General features: G+C 34.1%; 1 protein-coding gene across 4 annotated transcripts in view; it reads left to right on the forward strand.

The window, feature by feature from the left end:
- The window catches only part of COBL (cordon-bleu WH2 repeat protein), a 304,356-nt gene that overhangs the window by 96,048 nt on the left and 193,663 nt on the right, over positions 1-14,645 (forward strand). For all 4 annotated transcript variants that reach the window (XM_051984152.1, XM_051984142.1, XM_051984161.1 and 1 more), the window contains one exon: positions 8,296-8,502. In XM_051984152.1, the coding sequence (XP_051840112.1) occupies positions 8,303-8,502 (200 nt within the window). In that variant the 5' untranslated portion in view covers positions 8,296-8,302. The remainder of the gene's footprint in view (positions 1-8,295; positions 8,503-14,645) is intronic.

The raw sequence follows: 14,645 nt of genomic DNA on the forward strand, positions 1-14,645 counted from the left end.
CTCCCTCTCTGTCTCTTTATCCTGTTCTTCCACTCTTTTTCCCTTCTCTCCACCCCATCTGCCTACCACCTTAGAACACTTTTGCTCTCTGCTTCAGACTGACATAATGGTGCTTCCCCAAAGCTTTATTGTCTCTTTTGCATTTATACTATATTTCAGGTCACCCACTAATGCTCTTATCTGGCCAGATTAGACACATTCATGACAATGTCTTGGCTGAGGGTTACTCCAGACAGAAAGAAAGATGTGGAGAATAGATACAGAATTTTTGTTCCAGCTGCTAGTTCTGCCGCCAAACATCCAGATAGGGCAGGATTTAATTAAACACACACACATGTGCACACACTTCATAGTCTGTCTTATTACAGATCTCCAAAACAGAGTATTCTTCTTCTTCTGTTTTAGTTTGATATATTTAACAAAAGGAGAAACTAACCCTAGTTCCTATTACTTTAGTTTGATTCTATTCCCATTCTTTCTGTATTTGTGTTAATGAAAAACAAGTTGCATCTGTAGATTTCATTCAATTGGAGTTAGTTATTCAGATTGTATCCACCCTTCCTTCATTGTTTCCAGACCCATTATTTTATCATTTCTTCACAAGATCACAATTCACAAGATTTCCAATTCATCATCTTTTTTTGGCCATTCTTAGTTGCCAAATTTTCTGGGCTAAAGTCCTCAAGGCAGATTTTTTCCTGCATTTTGATGTCATTCCTGCAATATTCTAAAACATTAATTAAATCTTCATATATGCCTGCCACCATCCTGAATGTTGCTTTTGTAATTCTATCAGCAAAACATTCTCAAGTGGAGTCAAGTACTTATTGGCATTGTAATAGGAATTGTGTAGAATAGGAAGAAGTATAAAGAGATAGTCCTTTGTCATCAAGGAGCTGCTTCTTTAAAAGCTTTTTTATCTTTAGCTGGGAGATGGGATTTTATGGAAAGTAGGCTATGCACAGAGAGACAGGTGCTCAACTCTACCCAGAGCACCCAAAGAGAGAGAATGGGTGGTAGAGTAACTTAGATTTATTTATTTATTTTTAATGTAATATTTATTTTTCCCAATTACATGTAAAAACAATTTTCAACATTTATTTTAAAAATTGAGTTCCAAATTCTTTCCCTCTCTACCCCCTTTCATTAAGAATGCAAGCAATTTGAAATAGGTTATTCACATGTAATCATGCAAAACATTGCCATATTAGTTCTGTTATAAAGGAAAACAGATCAAAATAAAACCCAATTTAAAAAAGTTAAAAAGCATACCTTGATCTGTATTGATATTTTGCCAGTTCTTTCTCTGAGGATGGATAGCATTTTTTATGATAAGTTCTTCAGAGTTCTCTTAAATCATTGTGATGTTTAGAATATCTAAGTCATTCACAGTTGATTATTGTACAATACTGCTGCTGCTATGTACAGTGTTCTGGTTTTACTCCTTTTACTTTGCATCAGTTCATGTAAGTCTCTTCAGGTTTTTTCAGTAACTGAGATTTAAAAGAGATACTATGTGACTAGATTAAGCACACATATTATAATAGTAGTAAAAACATTTTTGAGGTGATGGCTGGACTAATTCCCAATGAGAATGAGGATTAAAACAAAGACATCTGCACTGTGATTTGTGCTGACCCTATACTGACTATATATAGTGACCATATATACTGACCATAGCACAATAGAAAGAGCCTTTGATTCTGTCTTGCTATCTTGTCCCCTTGCTTTTTATAATTAACCACCCAGCCTCTCTCCTAATGTCATTCTCTGAACCTTGAAGAAAGTAATTCTAGAATAAGCACATGAGCATCCTAGAAGTCTATAGTGCTGATCTCAGGAAGTCCTACTTTCACACAATGCTAATGAGTCACTTCTTAGTCCTTTGGCAGATCTATAAGATTGCTGCTACTCTGTAGTCTTGTAAAGTGAATAGATATTGCAATATATAAGTCAAGAAGATCTTAGTTCAAATTCTGACTCAGAGATATAATACCTGTGTGACCTTGACTAAGTCATTTAACTTAGCCTCAGTTTCCTCATCTGTAAAATGAAACTAATAGAATCTACTTGTCATGAGCATCAAATGAGATACCAAAGGTAAAATACTTTATAAACCTTAACACACTATATAAATGCTAGCTATTATTGCCATCATCAATATTAGTACATTTCTTATGTCCAGCTCAGCCTATTTTTAGGTAATGATTAATTCTCCATTTCAAAAATCTATTAAAGGTACTGCCTAAATTGATACAACTATCTATCAAAAGTTGAACTTACATGCCATTTTTTTTTAGTTATCCTGACATGCCTTTTAGCTATCTTTTTAAAGGTGGATAGATCGAATCTTTCAATATGGTCAATGATGAGGAAACATGGCAATGTATTTCCATAGTTTATTATTCTCCCAATGCCTTATAAACTTAGGATTTTCAGAATTAATTCTTTCTAGTCCCACTTGTTGGTGCCAGGGGTACTAAGATGGGATATCACATGTATTCAGACCTAGTTGACCATATATTCTCCTTAATATAACTCAGAAGCAAAGGAAAATTTTGGAGTTCAGAAGTAGAGTTGATTCTTTCATGTTCTTAACTTATAATCACCTCCTAACTCTCAGGACAACGTTTCTAGGTAACACTGTCTAAAAGAGAAGTCTTTGACCTTTTCTGGGTCAGGGACCCCTTTGGCATTCTGCTAAAGCTTCTTGAGCCCTTATATGAATATTTCCTTTTTAATTCAGTATTGAAGGGAATGCTAAGTTTCAGTTAAATATTAATGATAATAAAAATGTGATTTCCACCATTTAGCCTCACAGATCTGAAATCTTTCCCTAGATCCTTCTATATATCCCAGCTAAATCTGAAAGTAAGTGGGCAGGGCTGTTTGTGAATGCTTATGTGAAAAGCTTCTTTCCTGAACTCCTGGTCAAACATTTTTAAGTACCTATGTGCTAAGCACTGTGCTAGATACAACTGGGGATACAAAGAAAAGAAAGGAAATATTTCTTGGAAAAAGAATGACAGAGAACATTGGATACAACTATTGAGTTCCTTCCAGGTGTCCCAGGGATTGAAGACTCCACTCTCAGACTAGGTTGCTGCTTGTCCCCAATCAGGAGCATGGTCTTCTTTTATTCTGAGTGATTTTGAAAAACTCTTTTCCCCAAAACTCCAGTAAGGGCTTAATGTAGCACTATTGTTGAGTTGATAAATAAGCCTACCAAAACTGGTGGCTTAAAAAAGATAATCATAATAAAAAGTTGATGATCATTGGAACTGGAAGCATTTTATTCTGATCATTATTCCCATGTGTTGTCCTGAGGGTTTGTGGCAATGCTGGCTTCCAGTAAGAGAATCACAATGATTCTGAGCAGCCAGGAAGAGTTTCATTTTCTAGAAAAGCAACATACAGCAGGCAGGGTGTGGAAAGGTTTCTTATAAATTTTTGCTTAAGCAATTATTGTCTCTGATCTTTTGTGCCAAAGGAAGATGGGGATTAAAACATTTTATACAAGGAGGAATCTTGGGCTCCCTATAAATCCTCAGGTCGTTCCATTGATTTATATTTCCTAAGTGGACTGGTGTTGATTGCATCCATGATTTTTAGGGTGTGTCTTCCTTTCCTTATAAGGAAATAACACAAGATTTTTAAGTTCCCACAGATGATAGTACTTAAATACACATGTTATTGTTTTGACCTGTGGGTTTGGAGCATGGATACAAACCAATGATGTACTTAGACAGCCATAAAGCATTTTCAGGGCTTAGCACAGAGTTGTTATTCAGTTATATCTGACTTTTCATGACCCTATTTTGGGGTTTTCTTGGCAAAGATACTGGAGTTGTTAGCCATTTCCTTGGGCGCTTAACATTTATTGACTGGCTTTCATTTGGATTGTAGTTACGTCTAGACAATATCAAACTTCCTGATATTTGGAATTGGGGATCTTTAGTTGCTTTGATTTTCAGCTAACCATAAGGTATTGTCTACTTGTGCACATATATAAATGTATTACACACATTATGCTTATCTCATTTTATGTTTTTCTAGTATATTAAACATAGCAAACATAGCAGTGAACTTAAAAAAAAAAAACAAAAAACAAACAAACAAAAAAAAACTAGGCTTTGGTGAAAACTTGACTTGGAAATGTTGAACTCTGTTGACCATAGTGTAAATTGTCTCCTTGTGGAATAGTGAATATAATGGTGGACTTAGGAAGACTTGAGTTTGAATCTCCCATCACTTATTAAACAAACACTTAAGCTGTGTCAGCCTGTTTTCAAATGGATCAAATAGGTATACTTCCATCCCCTGCTCTTATCTCCAGATTGTTTGGATCAAAAGTGATGTTATTTGTTCTTTGTTGTGGAAGGGGACCATGACACCACAAAAAGTGATACCATGACTTGCAAGTGTATTGAATTTAAGTGAGGCAGGACTGTGCAATTTCCCACTTTATTCTATCCTCCAGAACCATCTGGGTCTAGTGGGGAGATACAGAGCAGGATGCCTGGAAATAGCCTGTTAGCAGTGGAAGATCTTGACCTTTTTTAGCTAAAATATTTCCCAGGTCTCTATATTTTTGAGGCAATACCAATTCAGTGATTAAGGCTGGGTAAGAAATGAGAAAAAGAATAGCTTCTTTTACCTAATCCAAAATAAAAACTGGGAGGAAGGGAAAGTACTTTGTAAAACTGAAAGAGCTACATCAATGGTAGCTATTATTAAAGTGCAAACTCACACATAAATATATAATTAATATATAGACCAGCTCTTCCACTTAGACATACGTGACAGTTTAAGTAACATTCCCAGCATTTTAGATTGGTGACATGAAGCAGCAGAAATATTTTTATTTTATAAATAATCTTTGGGAGTGACATATCCAGATTTTTTTAAACCTGTTGGGAATAGTGAATATACCATTTGACTCTCCAGTAATTCACGCCCTATCATAGCAACCCAGACATGCTTAAGCAGCTTTTTATGTTCAATTTTTGGGTGTGTATAGGCAGGAAAGAACTTTCTTATTAGCTCTTTCTCTGTCTCACTAGCAAATTCCAGATAGGTTCATAGTCATCTCTCAGAAAGAACCCAGCTAGGGCTTGGAAGATTATATTAAGAATTGCATCTCATAAAATAGGCATTAATGCCATCCCTTTGCTGTTTCTGCTCATAAACTTTTTAATCCTAACTCAACAATAAAAAATTCACTTAGGTTGTCACAAAATGAATCTCTCAGTGCAAAGCCAGCAGCATTTTATTTAACAAATGTATCATCTTAATTAGCAAGAATCCAACATGCTATTTTTTTTTTTTTTGGCAATTGAATCATGCAACCAATGTCTTCATCCATTCCATAATTGTTGTTTAATTTCTTTAATGCATTGAACCAGAAAACAGTTTATCCCGTGGATGTAAACTAAATAATTTGAAAGAATGGAGAGAAAAACAATGGGGTTCTGAAATATCCCTGCCCTAAGTAGTTAATGGATTAATCACTGTTGTTTATTGAATCCCAATAATTTGCCCAGTTCCTAGGAGTTCAGTGAATTATGTGAAGCCAGTGAATGGATCTGGATTTAGAAAGGTTTCAGCTGGGATGTAAAGAGAGGCACTAACTAGTTGAATGACTTTGGGCAAGTCAATTAAATTCTCCAAGCTTTGGTTTTCTAATCTGGTGATGAGAATAATAGTACTTGCGTTATATATCTTACATAATTATTGGGAGATTTAAATTAAATGATAAATTTAAAATACTGGATGTTAGCATAGTGGGTAGATAATGAAATTCTACTATGACGGCAGAAGGAAATGCTTGCAGCTAATATTGAGGCAGAATACTTGTTTTTTTTCCCCCATACATATTTAAATAGTGAGTGCCCACATAGGGGTAACTTATACACATCAGTATGGATGTAGAATGACAAAACTAAGGGAAGCAGGCAAAGGAAAAAATGAATCATCCTAGGAATTAAGAAAGCACTTTCATAAGGGAAATATTGTGGACTTTAAATGAGTGAGATATGTATGTGAGTAAAATTGTGGGAATCTTCCCTAAAGGGAACCAACAGATTGTGTCCTATCACATATATACAAATCTTGTGTATCAAAGGGAATCGAGAGCAAACTTTTATTGAATGCCTGCTCTGTTCCAAGCACTGTTCTAGCAGTAGGGACAAAAAAGACAAAAGGGAGATAGGTTCAGCCCACATGAAAAACAAGTGTGTGTGTGTGTGTGTGTGTGTGTGTGTATGTATATATATACATATATGCATATACACACATACATATATGTGTATGTGTAATGTATATGAGCCATAAAAAAGAATATAAATTTTATATGTGACATAGCTCAAATGGCATATCTATATATATACACACATACATACATGTGTGTGTGTAATGTATATGAGCCATAAAAAAGAATATAAATTTTATATATGACATAACTCAAATGGCATATCTTAAATGCCTATTGAGCAGGATACATAAGTAAGTGCTGCCCAAGGAGGGTTTCAGATATTGGAAAATGAGTTGGCCCTTAAGTATTTCTTAAGAAGAATTTCCTTAATATATTGTTTCACTGAGTCCTCCTTGGAAAGACTTCATTTGAAGGATAAGATTTAGAGAGAATACACAAAATGCTCTATGAAGAGATAATATGGAACTGAAGCTGAGAGGAGATTGGGGTGCTCTGTGTAGTTCTGCCTAGTCAAATCCAAGGGAGCTAATGGGGTTCCTAAAAGGGAAAAAAAAAGAGAAGGTTGAGGACAGAACTTTTGAGGATTTATTGATAGAAAAAAATCACATTTGCAAAGTAGGATTTTAGCAAGGCTGATTGGGTGTGTCAAATTAATTAGAGAGTATAAGGGGTAAGAGTATATAAGGAGTAGGGGAAAGTATAAGAACAAATTGAGCTAAAGTGGTAAAAAGTGATGGAAACAGAATGGAAAAGAAAAGGTGGATGAGAGATTTTGAGAGAAATATCAATAGGAGTTAGTGATTTGGGTATTCTATACGAAGAAGAGAGTGGTAAGAATTTTCCCACTATAGAACTTAAAAGAACTTTATACAAAATAGGCACTCAATAAATATTTATTGACTGAATCAATTAATTTCCATGAAATATTTACTTATTTGTGAGTCTGCTATAGGCAGTGTAATTCAGCATTTTTCTGAGCTGCAAGCCCCCAATCCAATTGTTATGCATATATTTAAAGAGTGAATAATTATCCTTATTATAACTTGTATACTGTATGATCAAGATGGCATAGAAGCTTTATAAAAATATTTTAATGTGAAATATGAATTATTTTGGAGGTGTTTCTGTTATTTATTTTTTACTCTTACTTTTAGCAGATTAAGAAAAAGAACATGAGTCTCTATTCTTAGTCCTGATGGTTAAGTAATTAATTGTATGACTGAGTTAACTCATTTTTAGAATTTTAGTTTAAGCTGAAAGAAACTTTAGAAGTCATCTAGTTCAGTCTTCCCCCTAATTTTATATAGGGGGAAACTAAGATTTGGGGATTACATAGGAACTAAGTAATTGACTTTGGGCCTCTGTTAAGAACCACCCCATTTTATAGTTAAGAAAACAAACATGGAAGTTGTCACCACAGTATGAAATAATAAACAAGCAAACATTTTTGAAGTCGTTTTTTTTTTTTTTTAAGTTCTTGAAAATCATTTGCATAATTCTTTGAGAATTTTTTTTAATACATGGTACAATAGCAAGGAAGTGCTCACCTGGGATTCAGGCAATTTAGATTCTGCTTTTGGTTTTCCTGATATTTTTCATCATGACCTAAGAAGAGTAACTTTATCTTCTTGTGAACCTCAATTTCCTCCTCTGAACCAGAAAGGTTTAAAGTAGCTGATCTAAAAAGCCCTTCTGACTGGGAGAACATTTGTTTGGCATTTTGCAGGGGAGTGATTTATGCTTCAAGCACCAATTGAATTAGATTTTTGAAGTCCCTTCTCTGAGATTCTATGAGCCCTCGACAGGATTAGTAAATTGCTATTAGCAAAAGTCTTCTCACCTATTAAACCATCTGAAATGACTGAGGAGATGGTTTCAGAGAAAGCTGGGAAGACTTATATGAACCAATGTAGAACAAAATTAGAAGAACTAGAACAATTTATACAGTAACAATAATATCATAAAGACAAATGACTCTGAAGATGGAATTAAGGTTTATGGATATGTGTTTACAAGAAAAATAGGTTATAACTGGAGAAAAATAATATTGCTGAACATTTCTGTTGTCTTCTATTTTCTAGGAGGAAGATGAAAGCTCGGGCTCCTCCTCCTCCTGGAAAGCCATCTACAACTCCAAACATCCACAGTGATCAGAAATCAAACAGGGACTTGGGAATCATCCCACAGCAGAACCTCGTCAACATGAAAGAAAACCTGAGGAGCAGCATGGTGGACGTCACTGTGGTTTTACCCAATGGATTGGAAATTAAAAGTGCTGTCGATGGGAGGTGAGAGTTTGTCCTTCCTTGAATTCTTTGATGGGGTATAAGAAAATGATGTAATAAGGTCAGCAACCTCTGATTGGTTAGCCCAGCCCCATGACTGCCACTCTGCATCCAGGACGGCTTGGTGATCAGTTTTTTTCTGGAATACATCTAGGTTATTTGTCCTTGCCATGTGTCATTCTAGATTAGAATAAAGATTAGTTCCTGCTTTTGGACAAGTGTAGGGTCAAGATTTCCAGTAGGAACTTAATTTGCCAACTGTAAGCTTACAAACATTAATGCTCAGCAATCAAAACCCAATCCACTCTATTGTTGCCCTTGAACCCGGGATAAATTCAGGGTCAGGATGATCAATCCCTTATAGATTACTGAAAAAATACTTGTTAAAAAAAATTACTTGCTATGTGTAAAACACACTGTGCTAAGTAGTAGAGACACAAAGGTGAAATGAAGTAATTCCTTCCCTCAAAGGAGTTTATACAATACTGGGGTACAGTGGGCATAAATATATAAAATAAATGTAATATATAAGTTTAGACTAGTTTCACAAGGGATAGAGAGCCCATCTACTTTGTACAAGATGCTCTCTACTAAATTTCACCATCCCCTGAACTATACCAGAATAAGAAGCTTGGATTAAGTGATTTAAGTGTGAATGTCTGTTCTACTGAGTGTTAAACTTTAAATATTTTTAAATTTTTATTTTATTATGAATAGCCATAAGGTGATGATTATTCATTATCTTCTTGTATACTTTTTTGTCTAATTTGTTGTTTTCTTGGTTTAAACTCATGTGTTGAATTTAAAATGTCAGAATCTAGGTAAAATAAAAGAAAGGACCAGTAAAAATCTATTTTACAAAATAAATACATCATAAGAAAAAAGTCACTATAACTCTTTTGGATTACATGAACATACATGAACAGAGAGGGGGAACAAAAACAAAAAGAATCTCATTTGCAAATAGTTTAATCAAAGTCTATTTCCAGAACCAAAGGCCTTGAACAAGTTTTTTTGAATCAAGAATCTTTGGTAAGAAAGGACAAATTATTTGTTTCAACCTCTACTCAAATCTTGAATTTTGTTGTTTCAGAACAATTGTTAAAATGTTCTTTTGACACCTAAGGCCATGAATTGATTAGTTGGGTGATTCAGTGGATAGAGTACTGGGCCTGAAGTTAAGAAGAATAATTCGTAAAGGTGTTGCCTAAATCAATTCTAATTTTTTATGAAATGCCCCTTTCTTTATAAATTAAAGAAGTCTTGCCATTTGGAAAGTTGAAAGAATGTCTATCCTCACAATAAAAAATACCTTAAATACATATTTTTAATAATTTGATATTTTTAACCTTTTGCTCTTATGAGTTTTTATGGTCAGGTACAAATTCAGAAATCTGATACTGAAATGAAATGTTATACTTCTTTTTAAATCATACATTTCTTTTTTCAAAGTTATCAAAAATACCATCAATAATCTCTTCCCCAAGGTCTCATGTCAAATTAAGTGAATTACAAGAAGACAACAAACTACCTACCTCTAAAGGGTGTGAGGATGATAGATTCTACTGGTGTTTCAGCTTTGTCTTTGCTTCAGATTTTAGTTTTACATGTCATATTCTGTAAAATACAAAAGAGGCCTGGAGACAGAGTCCTATGTCTTTTTTAAAATAGCAATTTTGAAATTTTTCCTGAGCATTAAACATCTTATTGTCTTTCTTTTCTGTTTTTTATTCAGTGGCATTTGTAAAAACACATAAACTTCTGGATAAAATAATAACAACAATAATATTGGCTAACATTTATATAGTGTTTTAATATTTGCAGAGCTCTTTACTTATATTACCTGTTATCTTCCCCATTTTGCTAATAAGGAAATTGAAAGTGAGAGAATTTAAGTGAGTACCTAGGGTAACACAGCTAATAAGTGAAGCAGTAATTTTACTTAGATTTTCCTAATTCTGAGTGGGGAGAGTATTTTATTCAATCACTTCATCTTCTAATTATATCAACCATGAAACAAACTTAGTTCTCTGACTCTCAGACGTATTCTTTCTGCTCATTTTTGCTAGCTGGTAAAAAAAGAAAATGTGTAGTAATTCACACTGACGCTCCTAAATAATAAACATGCATGCAATATCTCAACAGCCCATTTCGGGTTATTCTTTTGTCTAGACATATATAAGTATATATAATATAATATAATAATAATATAAAATAAATAAATGAAATCTCCAGTCCATCTTAGACTTTTATCCAGTTCTATATAGTGATCAAGGACAAGGGAATTAAACAAGAAGTGTAGTTTTTTGCTATTCTTAAAAAATTTGCTTTGGAATGTTTGTATTGACTTCATAAAATGACTTGACTATGGGAACTAGCTACCCAGGGCTCAACTATGTATCTTTTCTCATAAGAAGCATTTGCTTAATGTTGATGAAAATTATTTGAAAACTTGTTGAATTAATCTAACATGTGAAGAGTAGATCTTTGAAGAGAAAACCATGTGTTTGGAGAGTAATATTTTAATGTAGACAATCAGCTACATCTGGAATATATTTAAAAAGAGATGATAAAAGGAGAAGTTTCCTTCTTTGTAATAGAGCGGCTCTTTCTCTTGAGTGTACAAATCGCTGAGCGTGACACCTTATAGCAGTATAGAGATTTTATGTCCTAGTTCTCATATAACTTAAAAGGTCCCTCTGTGGGCCTCAGGTGTCCCTGGACTGTGTCAGGTCATTGGGTATCCCAGCCTCTACAGGAAATAATAGACTGGCTTACCACTGGTGAGAGAATTTCCTTTTTCAGTGAAGGGAACCAGACACCTATTGTTCATGTGTCATTGACCCTTGTGTTCCTTCCATTATGGTATAGGGAGGATCCTGGCTACTCCTTCAGACCAGTCCTTGATACCATACCTGTTTGTCATAGCTCCTTCAAAAATCTGAAATATTGAACTCACTTCCAATGGAAGGCTTTGTTTCTGTTATTATGGTGGTAGGTGATCTTACTTTCCATTGGTATGTACTTTACAATTCTTGACAACAAGAATAAACTAAAAAAGATGGATTTCTCAGCCCTGTCTCAAAAAAAAAGGATAAACTTTCAAAGAGAAATGAACTATTTAAGACTCAAAATTAATAACTAGGAAAATTATCTCAGCCTTTTATTTAAAAAATCCATCTGAAAAGTGGTTTTAGGGGGGAGGCAGTAGGAATTAAACTCTGTATTTTAGGAGACCTATAGGTGGCCCAGTAGATAGGCTTGGAGTCAGGAAGTTAGCTAATAAGAATAAAAATAAATTGAGGGTCATATACAAGTAAATACTGTTTTAAGCACCTGTGATTTTGTTTGTGGATATATTACTTCCACTGAAACAGAGTGAAATCTCCCTATAAATAACTAAGATGTTATAGAGGTTTGCTGTGGTTGGAAAATTTGTCATAGTGTGTCCAACCTTGTGATGAGCTTTCTAAATTTTGGCAGTGGTAATGATCATGACAATGACAGCTACAGTGACAATGGTGAAGGTGATGTCAGCTTCCTTTTCTATGGCACTATACAGTTTGTTTAGCACTTTGCACATATTATGTCATTTGAGTCTTACAACAACTCTGTGAGGTCAATATTACTAATATTATTTCTGTTTTGCACAGAAGGGAGCTGAGTCTCAGAGAAGGTAAGTGATCTGTCCATGATGATACAGTTAAGGAACATCAGAAACCTATATGCTAGGAGGTTCCATTCAAAGCCTTTATGTCTTTGAAGGACCTGCCAGAATTTATATTTCTTTGGCGTCTCCTTTGAGATGGATGTCATTTCAGTGGAAGAGGAGACCTTGAATGGCAGTATAAGTAAAAAGCAGCAATTTAGTTTTTTAGATTGAAACAAACTGGCCCTTCTACCTACTGAGCTAAAAAAAATAAATTCAGTAGAGTTGAAACATTAGAATGTGTATCAAATAATGAGAGGGTTTCTGTTACATTTTATGGTGAGAGAAGGAGTGAGAAAGTAGAAAGAGACAAGGAAAAGGGAAAAGAAAGAAGCAAAGAATACCAAAAAGAAAAGGGGAAAGGAGAGAAGAGCTAAAGAAAAACAGACATCTCCACCTGGATATTTAAAACAAATTATCACCTATTATCACTGCCATATTCTAACAAACAGTTTAATTATTATCTAAACGTCTTTAAAAATAAACAAAACTTCAATTCCCCCCCCCCCCATTAAAGTTCATGGAACTTGAAATGTTATTTATTTTGGGGAAGGAGTGGTAGTGAAGATATCTTTGTCTTTTTTTCTAATTTATTCAATGTTCTCAAGTATCTCTTTAACCTTAAAAATCCATCTCATTATCTTATATTGTTCTTGGAAAGTATGGGGATATTGAAGGTTACACTTGAGAATCCTATCCTCTCAGTAACTGCTTGATGGTTGTTAACTCACATGCAAGCCAGAGATTTCTCATCATTCATAAAGCCATCGTGCCAATGTGAACACTTAACACTATACATGCATTATGATATTTTGCTTTTAATTATCATATTATTATATATACTATATGATCCACATATAGTATATATAATATTTATTATATTATACAATATATTCTATATGGAACACACACACACATATATACTATGTAGTATGTAACATTATATATACTATATATTATGTATAATATATGTCATATATTATATATAATATATTAATAAAGGAACATATTAAGGTTGAAGCAAAGGATTAGCATATACTTTAGGGTGAGATATTTCTGGAGGAGCTGCTATGGGAATCTGAAGTCCTTTGGTTTGCATGTGATTAATGACTCACTAGAGAAGAGAAAATTTCCATAGTCATTTGGAAATGACTAAAATAAGAAATGAAATGACTCGGGAATGAGAGCTCAATGATTTGTTAAGGCTTCAGCGCATTTTGCAAGGATTGTTAACTAGGTTTCTGTACTTTTAAAATTAGAAAGGATCTTAGAGATTACCTGGCCCATCCTTTCTTATACTGTATCCCACAGAACCTACAAATTTAGTAGGCATATGGAATAAAAATTAAAAGGGGGAAAGGCATATATAATGATAACTATCTGCAAGTTGGATTTACTTTTAGTGATCTTAATGCTTGATTTAAAAATAGTTGGTTCTGGAAGAAAGAATAAAGACACTTGCAAATAAAACATCAGACTTAAAAAAATTCAATTTGAAAACAAAACTAATGATTAAAAATATTCTCTAGAAAAATGAGGCATTAATAAGAAGAAATGAAAATTATTAGACTTTAAAAAGGTGAATGATTTCTTCATTTTTATTCCTCTGTGATGTAATTTAAGTTGTTTTCTTGATTTCCTTGGTTCTTAGTTCTCCTTAGCTATTTGATAACATAACTACTTTCCTTCTCCACTGAAATCATCCTTTCTAAGATTACTTATTATTTAATTGGCAAATCTGGTGGCATTTTTTCACATAGTATTTATTAAGCTATCAATAAACACTATGTTCCAGGTATTCTTCTAAGTGATGGGAATGCAGATTAAAATAAAAATCTTGCCTTGTCCTCAAAGAACTTGCATTCTATCAAAAGAGATAATTTACATGTGTAGAGGTGTATACAAGATACATACAAATTATAGCTAATTTTCCACAGGAAAGCATGGTAATTGAGGGCACTGGGAAAAGCCTCAAGTAGAAGGTGGTACTTGAGCTGAGTTTTAAGGAAGTGAGGGATTCTAAGAGACAGGTTAAAAAGAGAGAATTTTAAGCATGAAGAATAGTATATGCAAAGACACTGGGAAAGGAGAGGGAGTGTCATGTGTGAAAAACTATACGTTGGCCAATATGTTTGGATTATAAAGGGTGAAAGGGCATGATGTGTGAAAAAGAATGGAAAGGAGAATGGGACGGGTTATCAGAGTTTAGATGTGACCCTACAGGTAAAGGGAGTCACCAGAGGGAAATGTGTGTGGAGGAGTGGAGAGCCTATGGTGGATGATGTGGAGAAGCTGTGATAAGGATGCATTGAAATGGGAGGGAGTCAAGACAAGGAGACCAATTAGGAGAGTCCTGAAAAAAAGTTAGCTTTTTACCCCATTTGATACTGTTGATCTATCTCTTTCTCAGTAATCTCTCCTTATTAGGTCTATCTGA

This window comes from Antechinus flavipes, chromosome 1 (genome assembly GCF_016432865.1).
Source record: "Antechinus flavipes isolate AdamAnt ecotype Samford, QLD, Australia chromosome 1, AdamAnt_v2, whole genome shotgun sequence".
NCBI lineage: Eukaryota > Metazoa > Chordata > Mammalia > Dasyuromorphia > Dasyuridae > Antechinus > Antechinus flavipes.